This window comes from Ipomoea nil, unplaced genomic scaffold (assembly GCF_001879475.1).
Source record: "Ipomoea nil cultivar Tokyo-kokei standard unplaced genomic scaffold, Asagao_1.1 scaffold2826, whole genome shotgun sequence".
In the NCBI taxonomy this organism is placed as follows: domain Eukaryota; kingdom Viridiplantae; phylum Streptophyta; class Magnoliopsida; order Solanales; family Convolvulaceae; genus Ipomoea; species Ipomoea nil.
Window position 1 is genome coordinate 1,463,868 of NW_017619254.1, and position 18,012 is coordinate 1,481,879.

The following is an 18,012-nucleotide window of genomic DNA, read 5'->3' on the forward strand; positions in this document are numbered from 1 at the left end:
TCAAACACAGTAATCTAACATTCACAGCAATCTAACATTCTCTAAGGTAATCTGACATTCCGTGAACCAAACGGCCCCTTAGGCTTTAGACATCTAAAACTACTCAGAGGACTTTCTTTTCCTCTGTTATATGAATTGAAATTTTAAAGAAGTATCATAGTCTCCCACTAATTAAATATAACAATTCATAGTATTTGAGTTATTATTTATACAGAGTAACGCTAATTTTTGGTGTGACTTATCATTCAAGCTTGACTATGTAATCTATTGTATATAAGTCATTTAGTTATTATAAATGGTTAAAATTATAATATATAAGTTGGCTATGCGGGGTCTTGCTAGTAAGAATACAGTTCAAATAAACACAAGCTAACCAAAAAAAAAAAAAAAAATCACTTAAGCAAGCGAGCAATACATACAAAGATAGTGGGCACAAGTGCCAAGCGCACGAGTCGAAAGTCGTGTTTGGCTATGTTGCTCCGAAGTTATAACATTCTTTTGACTTTAGTGTTGTTAAGAAGTACAATCTAACAAAAAAAAAAAAGACACGTGTCACATAAGCAACTGAGCAATACGCACAAATGTAGTGGGTGCAAGACCCAAGTGCACATAGGGCATGCTTGGCTATGTCGTCCCAAAATTATAACATTCCTTTAACTTTTAGCGTTGCCAAAAAAATACAATTAAACAACTCCCACGAAAAGTCAAATTTAAAATGTTATGATTACCAAACTAATTATCTAACAAATACTATACATAATTTTCTAACCAAAAACACAAAGTGCACTAGTATTTCCTTTAGCATTGTTGAGAGTTAATTACATAAATGGTCTATTGACTATAGCGAAATTACCGATTTGATTATTAACTATTTTTACAAATTAAGTTCCTCAACTTTAAAAATCTTAACTAATATGATCCTCCGTTTGTTTTGTCATTAGACATCCGTTAACTCACAATCAAATTGATAATTTTGCTATAGTCAATGAACCATTTCGATAATTAACTTTTGAAAAGAATGGTGCATATGATGACTGAAATAGTCCAATGATTATAATAAAATTACCAATTTGGTCTGAGTGAACGAATGTCTAATGACAAAATAAACAAAAAATCAAATTGATTAAGATTTTTAAAGTTGAGGGACTTAATTGATAAAAAAATAATTAAGAGCTAAATCAATAATTTCGTTATAATCAGGGATGATTTCGTCAATTAACTCTATTTTTGATGTCCCTGTGTTTGTCCCGCCACGTGAATGAGTATTTTCCGTTAAAGATATCACAACTCCGTCGGTCATCGACCGTCTTTGCTCTAGCCTCTAGATTCTTCTTCGGTTACGCCAGCGCATGCGTGTCACGCATCCCCTCATCTTCAATTCTTCAAATCAAATGCCCCGCTTCTGCAAAATTTCAACTTTTCGATTAAATTAGCTGTTCCGGAGATCATTCAAACCTATTCTTTTCAGTCGATCACCCAAAGTCAAGGTAAAGTTATCTTAATTTCCCTAATTTCAACAACCATTTGCTGAATTTTGAACCGGGAAATTAACTTTTTGGGCTCTAGGTATGGGGTGTGAATTTATGTTTTCCCGTGAAATTAAGGTCTCGTTTCTTCTAAACTTGCTATGAGGGTTATAGAACTGGATACGGGATTGATCGTTATTACTAATGAAGTTGAAAGTGATTAACAGTCCACGTTGAGGTAGCATTTATCGGAAATAAGAAGGAATTGCCTCTGAAAATTGTGGTGTCTGAATTGAATTTGTAATGATATTATTGAATTATCAGTTGAAGTGAAAGGTTCGCACCATATTGTGGAAAAAGGGGCAACTTTCCTTGTCACATTGACAATTTTAAAGGGAAAAAATGGTTTGGTGTAGTGATCATATTGTTATATTGTATCAGAACTGACCTAGATGTCTGAAATCCTGAAAGAACTAACACAGCACAGAGTCCATTCCCCACCCCAGGCGAATTATTAGATATTAATGCTGTTGGTGCAAAATTTATTACTAAATTGAAAGGCAATCTAGATCAGTAAAATTATTGTTGATATTACTATACCTTTTTGGGAACAGCAATTTATTTATTTTTCATTTCCATAGCTGTTCTGTTTATGTGTTACTATTTAATTTAATGAAGCAGGCTATGGATCAGCAACAACAAGTGCTTAATTTCTCTGTTACATGGAGAGGCAAGAAGTTCACTCTGGAAATGGAGCCTGGAACTACACTTAAAGCATTGGGTGATGAGTTGCGGAAGCTTACCAATGTTGAGGATGATACCATGCGACTAATTGTGCCCATCAATAAAAGTTCAAAGCTGATATATCCTTTCTCTAAGGAGCACTCCTACTTGAAATTGGACGAGGCATCTATTCTTCAGGTGCTGGGTTTTGTTTCCTACCTTAGTTAATTAATCGTATGAATAATGTCTCTCAAATTTTCTAGTTTATATGAAATGTTGGGGGGAGCATGGTTTGGACTATGCATTATAAATTTATGTTTCTATGTGCCTTGTGGAATTTCTTTTTCTGGGTATTATCGGTTTTCACTTGTCAAATAAGTTTGTGCCTTTTTCATATTTTTTAAATTATAAAAAGACTTCCTTTCCTATAAGCCGGTGCAGTGGTTATATCAACCATGAGTCAGCTTCTCCTTATTCTGTTATTCACACAGTTTAAAATTGTCTGCATTACTTTTCTGTATTTTTTGATTTAATGATTTTATGACTTTTTGAAACTTACATCAGCTGGTAACTTTGTCTGTTTGTAGACATCATATTTTCACAAGTAATTTTCTATTGATTCTGTTGTCTTGCCATAGCATCATATATGAGTTACTTAATAATGCTGTCAAATCTTTTGAACATTAGGATATTATTTCATTAATATATATTTGTGAATATATTTCAAATCCAGATAACTTCTTAAAAGCAAAAGTAAGATTGTATATGTTTTAGTTCATTAGACATTGCATGGTGCTGGCATCTTGAGCACAGGGTCTGACCTTTATTCTTGTTCATGATAGAATAAGTGTCCTTCATTCACAGAAAGCTGCTTTCATCATAGTATAAGTTTCCTTCCCTCAGAAGAATCAATTTCGACTTGTTCATTCATTTCCCTTATTGCACAATGCAGAGTGAGCCTCAGTGAATACACTAAAATGGGCCTTTCAGGGTTGCTTACAATATTGTTATCTGGAAATCCTTTATTTCAGGGAAAATCTCTTAGGATGTTGGGAGTTCCCAGAGATGAGGTGGATGAAGTCCTAGAAAGAGCAAATGAAGACCTCAGAATTGCTGGTTTTGAAGAAGAAGAAAAAAGGCAGAGGCAGAGAATACCTGATAGGCTTGGGACCTCACTAAAACTTCCACAGGGGCCTTATATCTTCTGTGATTTTAGAACACTCCATCTTCCAGGAATAGAGGTATTTCTCAGTCGAATATTAGTTCTATTACCTCCTTTCTTCATTATAATGAACTTGGTGTGCTTGTTTGATTACTGATTTATGAACCTCAATTAATGTCATTGTTCCTTTTCTCCCTTCTTTTCTGATGTGTGCTCATGTATCAAATGAATAGATCATAGATTGTCAGATTGATATGAATGAATTCATGATCATAGAAAACATGGCATTTTACAGTAATTCATACTTCTATACAATTTTGACTACATGCTTTCTCTGCTTATTTAGAATCCCTTAAATCAGCCTTCATTTTTACTCTGATTTCTCAACTTCCTTTCTGAACTTGAGCAAATATTTGAAGGGGACTTTTGAGGTTAAAATCATGTATTGTATTTGTACTTATGACTTATGAGGGTTTCATAGAACTGTCACCATCCAGAAGGAAGGAATAGATGGGCAGCATATTTATAGATAACTGATGATTGACCTAGTCATGACTTGTTTGCAGCTGAACCCTCCCACTTCTGAAGCTCTAAAACTAATGCATAAGCTTGCTGCAGATCCAGGAATTGTTGCAATTATGAATAAGGTAACATTATATGAGATTATTTTTCCGCTTAAATGGCTTTACATAGCTTATAGAATATGCTACATCAGTAGTGGTAAATTATAGTTTTGGGCTTTTAAAGCATCGTTGGCGTGTCGGACTCATGTCAGAGATGGCTCCTGTCGGATATGTAGGGGTGAGCCCAAAATGTCTCCTTGGTTTAAACAAGGTAAGAACATACCTTTACTAGCTTTTGTCCACAAGGTTCTTGTTCTTTTCTTTTTGAAAATATCTTTGTTCTGTTGTGAAAAATCATATATAGAATCAAGGAGAAGAGATATCGTTACGTCTACGCACAGATGACCTTAAGGGTTTCAGGAAGTATCAGAGCATCAAGAAGACTCTCTTGCATGAACTGGTAAGTTCCTCTTTCAATTTAGTTGGCTGTCGACATGTCAAATTCAAAACGAAGCGAAGCAAAACTATTTGTTTGACCTTGCAAGTGCCTGCCTCAATGCATTTCTCTATCCAACCATATAATGAACACAATGTCTAAAAGGAATGTATATGGTTGTATTTTAGTACTTAAGTTCTGTGCAAGGAAATTCTAACTTCAACTTTATATTCCTTTTCAGGCTCACATGATATATTCTGATCATGACGCAAACTTTTATGCTTTGGATAAGCAGGTACTCATCTGCCCATTTATTGATTTGTCTCTTCTTTATGTGTTGGGTAGGGTCTATTGGATTATGAAATCAAACACTTAGGGGTGCTGCTTTCTTTGGGCCATAAATTAGTGTATCCACTTAAACCTTATGCGGATCATTTACTATTTGTCTCTGTTGTGCAACCCCATCAGGGGTTTTAATGACATTTTGCTTACTTTGATGAGAGAGGAGATTTTTGAGTTAAGGTTAAGAGTGGGGGTTTTCCTCCTTTTTCACCAAAAAAAAAAAAAAAAAAAAAAAAAAAAGAGCTGGTTTGGCAGCCACCCTGACCACATGTTCCTGATAAAAGCCCAAAATTGTCAGCAACAATTGTGGTTGCTCTTAGTCAGATAAGATTTTGATGTAAAATCTTTTATTGCAGCTCAATGAAGAAGCTGCTACACTAGATTGGACTAAATCAAGAAGCCACACTTTAAGTGGCTTGCAACATTTGGAAAATAATGAAGATGATGTCTTTGATAATTATGTTTCTTCATCACAAAAACTTGGTGGGAAATCATCGTTTTCCAGTGCTCGTGTCTCTTCAGTGGCTGCTGCCTATCGTCGTTTTGCGGACACATCTGCCAACCACTATAGAGAAACTGAGTTGCATCAGGAACCTGATCCTGATGATCATGAGCTTTTAATTCATCACATGGATGTTGATCAAGAGAATGACCTGACCAATACAAAATTAGACTCTCTGCAGGAATACACTGGGATGCTGGATATTACCGAGTCTTGTGATCAGAACTGCTGTGAACCCGATCCTGATGAGGCAACTTCCATGAAGTCTGAGGCTTCTATAGAATCAAACTCGAAAATTGTCACTGCACATAAAAACTCTGATTATCATGAGACAATAAGTTCTTTACCTCCATTGGAAGCTATGGAACATGAAGAACCTGATCCTGATGATTCTGAAAAAGTTACAGTAAAAACAGATTTCGCTGAAGCAAGGGAAGAGAATCAGATCTGCAGGATCTCTGATTCAGATGAACCTCTACAGAAAAGTGATAGTTTGACAGCACTAGATCTCAATGATAAAGATGCAACTTTAAAAACAATTTCATGCACTCACATTGATGAGCCAGATCCTGATGACCAGGAATTGCGGAGGATACAAGATCCTGTGGTCACTCTTTGCAGCAATTTGCAAAGAACAGTTGAACTGCTGAAAGCTCAAGCTAGTCCCTTGGATGCTGCTAGAGTACTGCAAACTCTGATCAAAATCATCAAGTAAACTATCAAATAACTTCATTTTGTTTCCTTTTACGTATCAAATGAAAAGAAAACGAAAACTGTTCTTGATGAATTCTTAACCCAGGCTTCTGATCCTACTGCTTGCAGGAATGTGATTGAACATCCGGATGAAGTAAAATTCAAAAAGCTAAAAAAGGTGCATAATTTTTGTATGTAAACTAATAATAATGATTGTGTTTTTTTCAGAGATATTTCTTATCCTCTTAAATTAATTATGTGATGTGCAGGCCAATCCTATAATTAAGAGAGATGTATTGAACTATAAAGGTACGCTGTTTACATGGTTTTCTAGATTTGAGTCAACCATCATTCACTGTTTTGCTTTTGTTCCTTGGTTGTGTGTATTTTATCCAAGTTTACATCTTGATCAAAGGTATTCAATGATGGGTCCTATTTTAGTATATTTTCCCAAAGCAGTAGACCTCATTTCGTGAACTCTGCCTTTTTGGTCTCTAACACCATTAATCCATTATTGCCTGCTAGTCAAGATAAAAGTATGAAACTTCATAATTTTATGGGTTTACCCCCGTAAGTTGTGGAATCTTTTGTCTACCAAGACTTATCCTGTCTCATTTTTGCTTTCCCCCGTGGCTGCAGCTGCAATGGATGTCCTAGCTTTGATTGGATTCAGCGAGGACGTTTTGTTTGATGAAACAGGGAGAACAGAGAATTACTTGGTCCTGAAAAGAAACGACCCGGGCCTGCTGTGGCTTGCCAAGTCGTCGCTTGAAACATACATTGCATAGTGGAAACAATTGTACTGTTGTGTGTATTGGACTATACCTTACACACGACAAGAACTAATGAAGTCTGCAATTTGGCGAAATGTGCATTCTATTTGTGCCGTATGTATGTAAATGTAAAAAGTATAAGCAAGCGTGTATCAAGATATTGTTAAAACATGTAATAATTGAGTCATTCAAAAGGTAAAGTTTTCATCTTTTAAAATCTCTTGTCATCTGAATTCCTGCATTTAGTTGATCTAGATTCTTGGAAAGGTTGGGAACTTAACAAACTTTGTTGGACAATTAATTTAGGAGTAAATACCCAAAATGTCCCTTAATTATAGCTAAATTCACAAATTGGTCCTTGACTTTTAATTTCAACAAATTAAGTCCTTAACTTTGCAATTTTGACACGATTTAGTCCTCCATCTATTTGACTGTTTGTTGACCGTGATCTTTGAGGATATATATGTAATTTCACTTGCAAAGCTCAAGCTCACGTGGAGCCCTCCAGGAATAACGTTGCACCGGTTCGGAAACACGTCGCCTTCTTCACTCTGGTACGAACTCAACTACATTGAATCCAAAGAGAGGATGAATAAAGGCGACCGGAGTTTTCTTCACTCTGGTACGAACTCAACTACATTGAATCCAAAGAGAGGATGAATAAAGGCGACCGGAGTTGGTAGATTGCTTTCGACAGTGGATTCAAATGTAACTGTGCGGTCTGAAAATGCAGCCGGAACCTAAAAAAAAACAGACGATGGACCATGAAATTACATATATATCGTCAAAAAATCACAGTCAACAAACGATCAAATAGACAGAGGACTAAATTGTGTTTAAATGGCAAAGTTAAGGACTTAATTGGTTGAAATTGAAAGTCGAGGACCAATTTGTGAATTTAGCTATAGTCGAGGGACCATTTTGGGTATTTCCTCTTAATTTAGTAACCACAAAGTTTAATGTTTGATTTTCTAGGAACTGCCTATTAGCTTTTGGTTTAAGCCATTTAAAAATGTTGTCATCTGAATTCCTAATTCCTAAAGACCGATACTGCATTGTAACAAAGTCAGTAGTACTCAAAAAAAAGATTTTTGGAAAGACCCAAACAAAATTGGTCAGGTAGCACAATAAGTTTAGTAACTACAAGGTTAAGTTTGATTCTTTGTGAACATTGTCTATTAGCGGTTTTAAGTTTGATTCTTTGTGAAAATTGTCTTATTAGCTTTTGGTTTAAGCCAATCAATTATTGGATAATTTAAATTGGTTTACCTTGTAATTTTTTGTTAACTGAGGACGCATTGACTATTTGAGTTGCAACGATTGTGAATTTTTCTGCAAATTATAACTCTTGAAAAGGTAACGTTTGAGTGTAAAAAGAAATAATTCTCTCTTATTTTTAAGCAAAAAAAGTTAATTACACCACAAAATGTTGGTTGGGCTCAATTCTTAGTTTAAATACAATGTATTTTGATAACACTTTTAGATGGTTAATGGTTTATTTCATTGGTCTTGTACTAATTGATCATTAAATTTATATTCTAATTACAAAAGCATAAATACAATTACATTAAACATAATGTTACTTTCCTACCCATTTAAAGAGCTGAGATATGGTTATACATGATATATATATTATCAATATTGATGATGGTAAAATTTACCTTATAATTTCTATATATTGTATGGAGGATAGTTACGTTCCAATTACAAAATAGAAGTAACATATAAAAAAAAAAAAAAAAAAGGCAAATGAGACCTAAGAGTTGTTTTTGGCCATCTTTATTATGAAACATGAATACAATAATTTATTTCATTTCAAATGAACAACTCTTTTTAATAAACTTAATTATTGTAATAAATAAGGAATTAAGAGTAAAGATGAATAATATAATGGCAAATTGAAGCAGATAAATGATTTAGTGTCCTTGAACAAAGACATCCGACGAGAAATCTGACATCTCCTCCCCTCCCGACGAATCATTGTCACCGTCGTCGACGTCCTTGGCGATGATGGGGGCATCTGCAACCTGAGACGCTGATGGCGGTGCTCCCGGTATCGGAATAGCTTCCTGGGCGTTGACCAAGACACTGGTGCAGATGAGAAGTGTGACGATAAAAGTTAAAAGAATTGAAGATGATGATGTTCTGGAGATGCCCATTTTCAATTCGTGGTTAGTTATTGAGCCTGAGAAAAGTATTATATATATATGTGTGTGTGTTTTCTGGGATAATATAAATATATATGTACCCTTCTAGTAGTGGGATATTTATATATAGAGAGGAATTTGCATGGGATTGTTTTAGGGAAGTGAATTTAAAGGGAATGTGAAAGCACCCTGCAGGAAGGATTGTGCGTTCATGGAGGATGCAGAAATGAAATTTTTTGATGAGCTAGTCTTGAGGCGATAGTTTAGGGTTGTGTATGGATATTATTAAGCATTCTTTAATTTGATTTAGGGTCACAAATTAATTAACATGCACCACATATATATGTCTGCTTCACATAAATTCATTATCAAATATGTCAATAATATATATATATCACTATTGAAAATTATGAAATTTTCGACCACCTGAAAGTGATCTTAAATCAAGTCGAAAGCAAAAAGTGGTCGGAAATAACAATAAAGATTTTTTCGAATACCAAAAGTGGTCGGAATAAGGCTTTCGACTTGATTATTTAAGATCATTTTCGGTGATCGGAATGAGAACAACCTCATATAAAAATTGATAACTGACTAATCTAATGGTTAATCAATAGTTGAGGAATTTAATAAAATAAATATTTGGTGAATTTTATGAATATTGTAAATTTAATTACAGTAATTATAAAATTAACCCTGATTTCACCTTTTGTCTCTTTATTTTCCAGCAACAATCAACCATTTATTTACTCAAATGGACGGATCATATTAAATTATCAATTTTACCTAGAGCATGTTCTTACTTGAACCCTCCAATATAAATAACAAGGGATCTGACCACTTTGGGTATAATCCCCTCATTATTGTTGCTATCAAGATTCAAACTTTGATCTCTTCTCAGAATAATATCTACTGAACCAGTAAGTTAAGTCTGTGTGGGCTATACTTATATTTATATTTATTGTTGTTGTTCCCTATATTTATATTTATTTATGAGATAGTTGGGTGAGAGGCAAATTGGGTACTAAGAAGTAAGAATACAACAAAGTCAGTGTTAGTAAATGGGAATAGATCCGATGAGATTCGGTAGTTGCAAACTTTGAGATTGTGTTGCCAACTTTGTTAGTTGCAAGTCAGATTCTCACACACCCTATTCCATGCATCCTATTAATATGCACCAAAATGTCAGTACGGTGTCACATTTGGATATTATTGATTAGGTTTTTAATCTTATCCCACTTCAAACTTGAATACATTTAAAATTATCTGAATACGAATGAATAATAGACAAAAATTAGTATGAGATCGTACCATTTTATAAATCTTTATATGTAAGATAGATCAAATCTAAATAAAAATATATGTAGTATTTAGTATTACATTTGCATATTGATCTAACCTTTCTCACGAATAAAGATTCATTAGACCGTCTCACACAAGTGTGACGATCCATATTATTTATACCGATCATAAATTTATTTGACACATTTCATATGGTCCCTGAGCGTACGCATCCCAAAATTCATTATACACACACAAAAGCAAAATCATATATGTAGGAGTTTTTAGTATTACATGCAGACACAAAAACAAAATTATCTAAGTTGCATCGAGAGTTAAAAATTAAAAATAAAAAACATTTTTGTAATTGCGTAAATATGGAAATGCTTGATAGTGCTTTGTTGAACCAATATAATAGTACACAAATGTGAGTGTATTAATATAGATCCTTATTGCACTGTGATCAGTTTCATAACATGTGACATTAGTCCACACGTTTTCACGTGGTTATTAATTCTCATCGGGTCATATGTGTGTGTGTTCTGGTGAGAACATCTCCCCCGTCAAATGTGTGGACACACACACACCATCTATCTTAAAAAATCAAATACTAAGATCTTATCGTTACTAAACTTTCAAGTTTACAATAATTATAGAAGAATCCCGTTTTAAAAAGTTTTCAATAATTATAAAATTAACCCTGTATTTTTTTTTACTAAAACTTTCAATTAACCATTAATGATCCATGATGGACGGCTGAGATCAGTAATCACTTTTTACAAGAAGACCTTATATGCACACCATCTATCCTGGAATAAATGGTGTACATTCATGTTGGTTCTCACGTTCTTACCTAAGAGGTTGTTCTTATTTTATTCTTATTTAAATGCATATATATATATATATATATATATATATATATATATATATATATATATAGAGAGAGAGAGAGAGAGAGAGAGAGAGAGAGAGAGAGACATACATGCATGCATGTCGTTGAGTTATTACTTATTAGAGGAAGAAATTGGTTGGAGAGATAGGATGATGGGAATTGAGAGTAATAAATAAAAGTGTGTAGCACCTCCATTTTTGGTCATCAAAGGTTACACAAGAATTAATGGCCGACCGGCCGGAAACCTTCTTTCGGTCAGTGGTCGGTCGTATGTATATATTTCACTTGTCATTTCTCATGCCACACGTTAATATTGTGAATGTAATTAGGAATATATATGTGGTTAGTATTGTTTGACTTAATCTGTAACCTATTGTATAGGATAGTCTACGTTACTTGTATTAGGTAACTATCTATTGTAATATTGGATATTGAATCAATAACAAATTCCCTCTCATCAATATTAGCCTTTTTTACTCTGCATATATAATTCCTCTTAAAAATTATATTGTATATATAAATATTGATAGCCATATTATATTTTACAAAAACATTGTGATTTTTGTCTTTCGAACAATGAAATCGTGAACTTTTGTCATGATTTATCTCGTATTTTATGTCTAATTAACATGTAATTTATATAAATTCCAAATTTTCAGGTTTTCTTTTGGCTAATTAAAATTTTGAAATTTTAAATTTAAGTTGGTTTCTACCTTTGTCATGGTTGATGGCAAATGAATTAGCATTGCTCGAAATCGCTAGTTGTTAGTGTTGATTAAATTGTCAAAAAAATTTGATAACTTTTGTAGGTGATCGATATGTATTACCATATACTTTTTTAAATGGTTAGTATTACTAAGGGTGAATCAACGATTTGGTCCCTCAGTTATTTACGACTTGTCAATGTTGCCCCTCAATCGCGTATTCATCGATTTAGTCCCCGAAAATAATTGTTTTTCGTCAATTTAGTCCCTATGGCCGTATTCCGTCAAGACTCAGGTGAGAGCTCCGATTTGCCCTGGGCATTTTGGTCTTTTCACGCCTTCCTCTTCATTAACTCTGACCAAGCTTCGCCGGAGAAGCTCAAGCTCGCCGGAGGGAGCTCCATCAGCTTTAGTCATTTCATGTCTTTAGTCTCTTCCATCAGCTTCATCTCTCTCTTTTGCCCTCTTCGTGTGTCAGCAACCGTTACTCCTCCCTCCCTCTTTGTCAACAACGGCTAGGCAGTAGTTGCGGTGCACCAACGGCAACACCGGCGGACTTGCGAACTTCTGTTAGCAAGAAACTCCGACGGAGCAGCAGCGGGACCAACAACAGTGTCATCCATCTCCAGTGAACAGAACAACGACTGGGCAGTAGCAGATCAAAGTGGCGACGAGGTCCGGTGGTGGCTCTCCCTCTCATCAATAATGGCGGTTGCGAGCGGGGTGGGAGCTTCGACGGTGGACTTTTTTAGTGGCACGGCGGTGGCAGAACAGAGACCTTCATCTCCTTCGTCCCCTATTTCTCCAGCGTGATAGAGGTCAAAGGTGGTGGTTCGGTGGCTGTGCTCGGTGGCGGTTTCTGCAATGGCAAACAAGAACAACAGCTACAGGTCGTGGTCCATCCTTCTCGTCTGACCGCAACGAGGAGCAGCAAGTCAGCAGCGACGAACCTTCCCTCCGGCGAGCTTGAGCTTCTCCGATCCGGCGAAGCTTGGTCAGAGTTAATGAAGAAGAAGGCGTGAAAAGACCAAAATGCTCAGGGCAAATCGGAGCTCTCGCCTGAGTCTTGACGGAATACGGCCATAGGGACTAAATTGACGAAAAACAATTATTTTCGGGGACTAAATCGATGAATATGCGATTGAGGGGCAACATTGACCAATCGCAAATAACTGAGGGACCAAATCGTTGATTCACCCTATTACTAATGAATTTCTATTTTTTATTTTTTGAATTTTAAAAGTGATCAAAAAATTTTCATTTTCAATAGTGAATCTTAAATTTTCAACTATTTTAGGTGATTTAAAGATAGCGACCGTTGCGATGAATTGTTTTAGTTTTTCATAATTCATAAAGAATAAAAGACAGGAATCATAAAACATTATATTGGTGTATGAGTGTGAAAGAGTGCATGAGAAATTGGGTGCAAATGCCAAATTAAATGATATGTTTGTGAGTAGGATATATATGAGTACGGTGGGATCAAGCTCAGAATATATGATGCTGTACTGGACTGGTATAAAAAATTAATTATGGACATATATATTTGGAATTTAATTGGAATGAACAACTTGATAGATCATTTAATATCCATGTGCCTAAGCTCAAGAGTTTGACTTCTATGGATGTTGAGTCACAACACACAAATCTAGATTTAATTTATTTTATTAATTTCATTTTGTGATTAAGAAAATTCGTGATCACTATTTATTTGAAAGTATGTATATAGTAAACTCCGTTCATATGCGACATAGGAGAGATATGTAAACCACATATTAAGAAGACTCAGTATAAGAAGCTCGAATAGAATTTATAACCATCAGATACGAGAATCATGAGAAGAGACTCAGAAAACGATAATAAATATGAAATTTTAAATAAATGTAATAACGATGAGCAGAAAAACTACCACATTTAAAACAATTGAGGAAATTAAATAATGTGCCTTCAATAATAATTGAAGCATGAGTTAATTATTAACATACAAATTAGAGAGAAAGTGTCATTTTCTCTAAAAGTAATGATTGTTTTTTTTTTTTTTTTTTGAGTGTAAAAGTAATGATTGTTTAATTATATAAGTATCATAATATTTTCATGATTATCTCAATTTATTTGTTACTATAACATCACTAACAAAATGAATATGAGTTCCAATATCATCATCTAAAAGTTTATACTACTATTGGAGAAATGACACTTTTTTCCTCTGAGTTATATACTTATAGTATTTTTTCCCCTAAATTATTTAAGTGGCTGTTTTTCCCCTAAAATGTTAAATAAACATATTTACCCTTAAAATAACTATTTCATTTATTTTTCTTCTCCAACAACTTATAATCACAATTTGGTTCAAACCAAACAGAAATATTCTAATTACAATTTAGAATTGAAACCCGATATTTAGAGTTTATTAAAATCGTGAACCGGGACGGCTGGTTCATGTTCCGAACTGAAAAAAATGAAATACATTTATTGTTGAATTTAGACTATTATAAAATAAAAAAATAAAATTTTAAAATAAAGACGGTTCAAAATCGCGAACCGGATCCTGAACCGCCGGTTCACGGTTCAGGATTAAGTTTTTTCGATTCATGATTTTAATAAACTGAAATCCAAATATTGGATTCTGGATCTAAATCATAACCGGAAACTTTTTATTCGATTGCTATAATGTTCGGTTCAATTCAAATCGAACCGTGGTCATCCCTACGTATACACAATAATTTGTTGGAGAAGAAAAATAAATAAAATATTTATTTTAAGGGTCAATGTCAATTTAATATATCAAGGTGAAAAATTACCACTTTTAAAATAATTGAGAGGGCTAATATGCTTACATGAATAATTCAGAAAAAAAAAAGTACTATAAATATATAACACTGAGAAAAAAAGTGTAATTTTCTCTACTACTATAATATATTTTTATTAGGTTTTAGTTGGCTATTAAATGCAAATGCAACCATATTTAAAAATGACACTGACAACAACGTAACATAAACATAGGTCATAGTTCCTACTTCCTAGTATCCTACACCCACCTCTGCGGTGCAATTAACTGGTTTAGAGAGAAAAGAAAAAAAAAAGAAAGATTTAAAAAAAAAGAGTAAAATATTCATACTTCTTAATTCATACTTAAACAAAAGATTACTTATTTGCCAAGTATGATTTTGTGGTCTAGTGACACCAAGTTGCTCTTTTATATGAGAGGTTACGGATTCGAGTCTCAATATGTTGAGAAAGTAGTTATGAATCGAGCCAGTACTTTGATTCCTAGTGAGAGCAGCCTATTGACCTTTTTTATTGGAGTCAATCAATTATAAATAACATAGAACTCTAGAAAATTAATTTAATAATTTACCCTTTAAAGTATAAAATATGATTTATTTAGTGTACACTTTCAAATAGTGATTAGTGATGGAGAGTTTTATCCTTAACAAAAAAAAAAAAAAGGCGCTTCTAGAAGAAAAATGCATGCATGATGCATGGTTGGAGTTGGATCCATGCATTTTGGGTTATTCAAAAAGTCGCTCTTAATTTATTGTTACCAACTATAACCATAACAGAAAGTTGTGTCATTTATTTTGCCCAAAAAATCCCATTGCAACCCCCCTCCCTCCACACAAAATGTGATATGATATTTAATGTTTTTAAGTTTAAAAAAAAAAATACACTATAAAAAATTTAATATATTTTCCTTCAACACTGTTTACTTAAGTTCAATTCCTTGGCTGTCTCTCACTATATATATTTATGACAGACACTTATATTGTTCCCATACTCGCAAGAAAATGTATGACTATAGGGTATGGCTCTTCACAGCACCATTATTATTTCTTCTGGTGCAACTATTTTCAGGCGTCCAAGCTAAAGTTCCGGCCATAATTGTGTTCGGAGACTCGTCGGTGGACGCCGGGAATAACAACCAGATCCCGACGGTGGCACGGAGCAACTTCGGGCCGTACGGTCGAGATTTCGAGGGAGGGCGGGCCACCGGGCGGTTCTCCAACGGCAGGATTCCGACGGACTTCATCTCCGAGTCGTTTGGTTTGAGGCCCACCGTTCCGGCGTATTTGGATCCAAGCTATAACATTTCTGATTTTGCCGTCGGAGTTAGTTTTGCTTCCGCTGGGTCTGGCTACGATAATGCTACCTCTGATGTTCTTGTAAGTCACCTTTTCTACTTTGCAATAAGTATTGCATAATAGCGGAGTGCGTTTAGGAGTGTTGCAAAAATTCCGTCTATGCACTGATTAATTGACACCTAAGCACTAGACAGTGACCGCCTAGTGTATCACCATAATTGATGGTTGCATAGTGTATCACCATAATTGGTGGTTTAGACGGTCGGCGATCGATTAGATAGCTTAATCGCTACCTAGGGCGTTGACCGTCTAGACCTCTTAGGAGCTGACTAGGTCACCTAATTGGCTGATTACCTATTGTTTCATTCTTTTTTTAAATGAGTTATTTTACTCAAAATCATATCATTTTGAGGCGGAATAACCCTAAATTGTTCCAACTCTATGTTTTTTAAGTTAATATTTAATATTTTAGTATTAAATAGCTTATAATTATTGAGTCTTAAAAAATTTTAAAAATTTTAAAAAATAAAAAATATACAGGCGCATGATTAATCGACGCCTAGGCGCCCCTAGTGATTTTTTCAACAATAGGTGGAGCAGAACTCTTGTAACTAAAATGTCAGGATTTAGAAGTTTGATTCTTAATATCACCTTCTTAATTGGTTGATATATAATACCTTTCCATTTAAGAGAGTTACAGTTATGCCGTTTGACCAAAAGGTTTTTTACTAATATAGATTATGATTACTTATTAAATTGACAGCGCGTGATTCCGTTGTGGAAAGAGTTGGAATACTACAAACAGTATCAAAAGAAGCTAAGAGAGTACTTAGGCGACGAAAAAGCGGAGGAAATTATAGAGGAAGCACTATACGTGACGAGTATGGGAACCAACGACTTCCTGGAGAACTACTACGCCATCCCCGGCGGGAGGCAGTCGCAGTTCACGATCGACGAGTACCAGGATTTCCTCGCCGGAATAGCCAGGAAATTCGTCACGGATCTGTACGGCCTGGGGGCCAGAAAGATCTCCCTCGGCGGCGTCCCTCCGATGGGGTGCATGCCCTTGGAGAGGACCACCAACTTCGCCGACGGCCAGCGCTGCATCAAGAGCTACAACGACATCGCCTTCAGCTTTAATGGCAAGCTGAAATCGCTGACGGTGGAGCTCAACAATCAACTCCCAGGGCTGCAACTCGTGAACTCCAATCCCTATGGCATTCTCATGCAAATCATCCGCAAGCCTTCCTTATATGGTATGTTCATTTATAACTCTCATACTTTCTTGTGACATAAAGGTGGAATTACCCACCCGAGACGCCCCCCACATCCCGACTTGACAGCTTGTGGAGGGATAAATCACGGTGACTTACACATACAAATCTGACCATTAATTTATTATTGCATCCCTTTTATTAAGTGTGGGGATCCTCTTTAGGAGTCACTTCGTAGCCCTAAGGGTCCAGTGGCCGAGCACTCTCTCCAAAACCTGCCAAGTGCTAACCGGGCTAACCCGTCTAATACCTGATCCATCACTTATATACACATACAAATAAAACAGTTTAAGAGAACATATATGAAAATAATCTCTTTGGCTCTTTGCATTAAAAAGTGTCATAAAATTCATATCACATTATCGGACTTGACTTGGCTCGATTGCTCATAGGTTTCGAGGCGGTAGGAGTGGCGTGTTGTGCGACAGGGATGTTCGAGATGGGATATGGGTGCGACCAATACAATCCACTCACATGCAAGGACGCTAAGAAGTATGTATTCTGGGATGCTTTTCATCCCACTGAGAAAACCAATCAAATAATCGTAGATCATTTGATGAAGACTACCTTACTCAAGTTTCTCTAGGCATCATGTCCCAGGGATGATTATATTGTATGATATGATGTAATGGATGTTGCACGTGCTTAAATATTTATATATATGTAATGTTTGTACTGCCTTCGTTACTAGTTATCATTGTGTATAAATATTCATTGTATGTTGTTGGCCCTACAAATGCAATTATCTATTTCCTACATGAGCTAGTACAGCTAATGCATTTGAACAAATTTTTTTTTTTTTTCTTTTTTAGTTCCGTCGACTCTATTATAAGGTAATATCTATTCAATATACTTTCTCTATTTGTTGTAACCTCACCATCAGAGTTTGATTTTGTGACCTTCCGTGAAGGAGAATCACAGAAGTGCCAACAGAGCACAAGGTGCTTGGCAAAAGAGAAAAATATTTTTTATCCT

General features: G+C 35.1%; 2 protein-coding genes across 6 annotated transcripts; both read left to right on the forward strand.

Annotated features, from left to right (window-relative positions):
* Nucleotides 1-1,262: 1,262 nt before the first annotated feature.
* LOC109159096 lies at nucleotides 1,263-6,877 on the forward strand. 4 transcript variants are annotated; one of them, XM_019307115.1, is made up of 11 exons: nucleotides 1,263-1,487; nucleotides 2,148-2,387; nucleotides 3,221-3,430; nucleotides 3,918-3,998; nucleotides 4,099-4,185; nucleotides 4,279-4,374; nucleotides 4,592-4,645; nucleotides 5,049-5,905; nucleotides 6,017-6,065; nucleotides 6,157-6,196; nucleotides 6,587-6,877. In XM_019307115.1, exons 2-11 carry the CDS (start codon nucleotides 2,151-2,153, stop codon nucleotides 6,673-6,675), a joined length of 1,800 nt encoding a protein of 599 aa, XP_019162660.1. In that variant the 5' UTR covers nucleotides 1,263-1,487; nucleotides 2,148-2,150; the 3' UTR covers nucleotides 6,676-6,877. The 4 variants fall into 4 exon arrangements, with proteins under 4 accessions (XP_019162660.1, XP_019162662.1, XP_019162659.1 ...); XM_019307117.1 differs by lacking the exon at nucleotides 6,587-6,877 and adding an exon at nucleotides 6,413-6,482; XM_019307114.1 differs by having other exon boundaries at nucleotides 1,264-1,487; nucleotides 6,527-6,877.
* An 8,525-nt stretch (nucleotides 6,878-15,402) lies between these two features.
* On the forward strand, nucleotides 15,403-17,795 carry LOC109159097 (GDSL esterase/lipase At2g04570-like). Of its 2 annotated transcripts, XM_019307119.1 has the most exons (4): nucleotides 15,403-15,844; nucleotides 16,527-17,019; nucleotides 17,430-17,636; nucleotides 17,667-17,795. In XM_019307119.1, exons 1-3 carry the CDS (start codon nucleotides 15,470-15,472, stop codon nucleotides 17,621-17,623), a joined length of 1,062 nt encoding a protein of 353 aa, XP_019162664.1. In that variant the 5' UTR covers nucleotides 15,403-15,469; the 3' UTR covers nucleotides 17,624-17,636; nucleotides 17,667-17,795. The 2 variants fall into 2 exon arrangements, with proteins under 2 accessions (XP_019162664.1, XP_019162663.1); XM_019307118.1 differs by having other exon boundaries at nucleotides 15,404-15,844; nucleotides 17,430-17,795.
* The last annotated feature ends 217 nt before the right edge of the window (nucleotides 17,796-18,012 follow it).

Coding starts and splice junctions, on each gene's coding strand:
- LOC109159097 (XM_019307119.1), top strand. CDS start 15,470: ATGTATGACTATAGGGTATGGCTCTTCACAGCACCATTATTATTTCTT. Junction 15,845..16,526: donor ATGCTACCTCTGATGTTCTT/GTAAGTCACCTT, acceptor TTAAATTGACAG/CGCGTGATTCCGTTGTGGAA. Junction 17,020..17,429: donor CCGCAAGCCTTCCTTATATG/GTATGTTCATTT, acceptor GATTGCTCATAG/GTTTCGAGGCGGTAGGAGTG.
- LOC109159096 (XM_019307114.1), top strand. CDS start 2,151: ATGGATCAGCAACAACAAGTGCTTAATTTCTCTGTTACATGGAGAGGC. Junction 3,431..3,917: donor TCCATCTTCCAGGAATAGAG/GTATTTCTCAGT, acceptor ACTTGTTTGCAG/CTGAACCCTCCCACTTCTGA. Junction 4,375..4,591: donor AGACTCTCTTGCATGAACTG/GTAAGTTCCTCT, acceptor ATTCCTTTTCAG/GCTCACATGATATATTCTGA.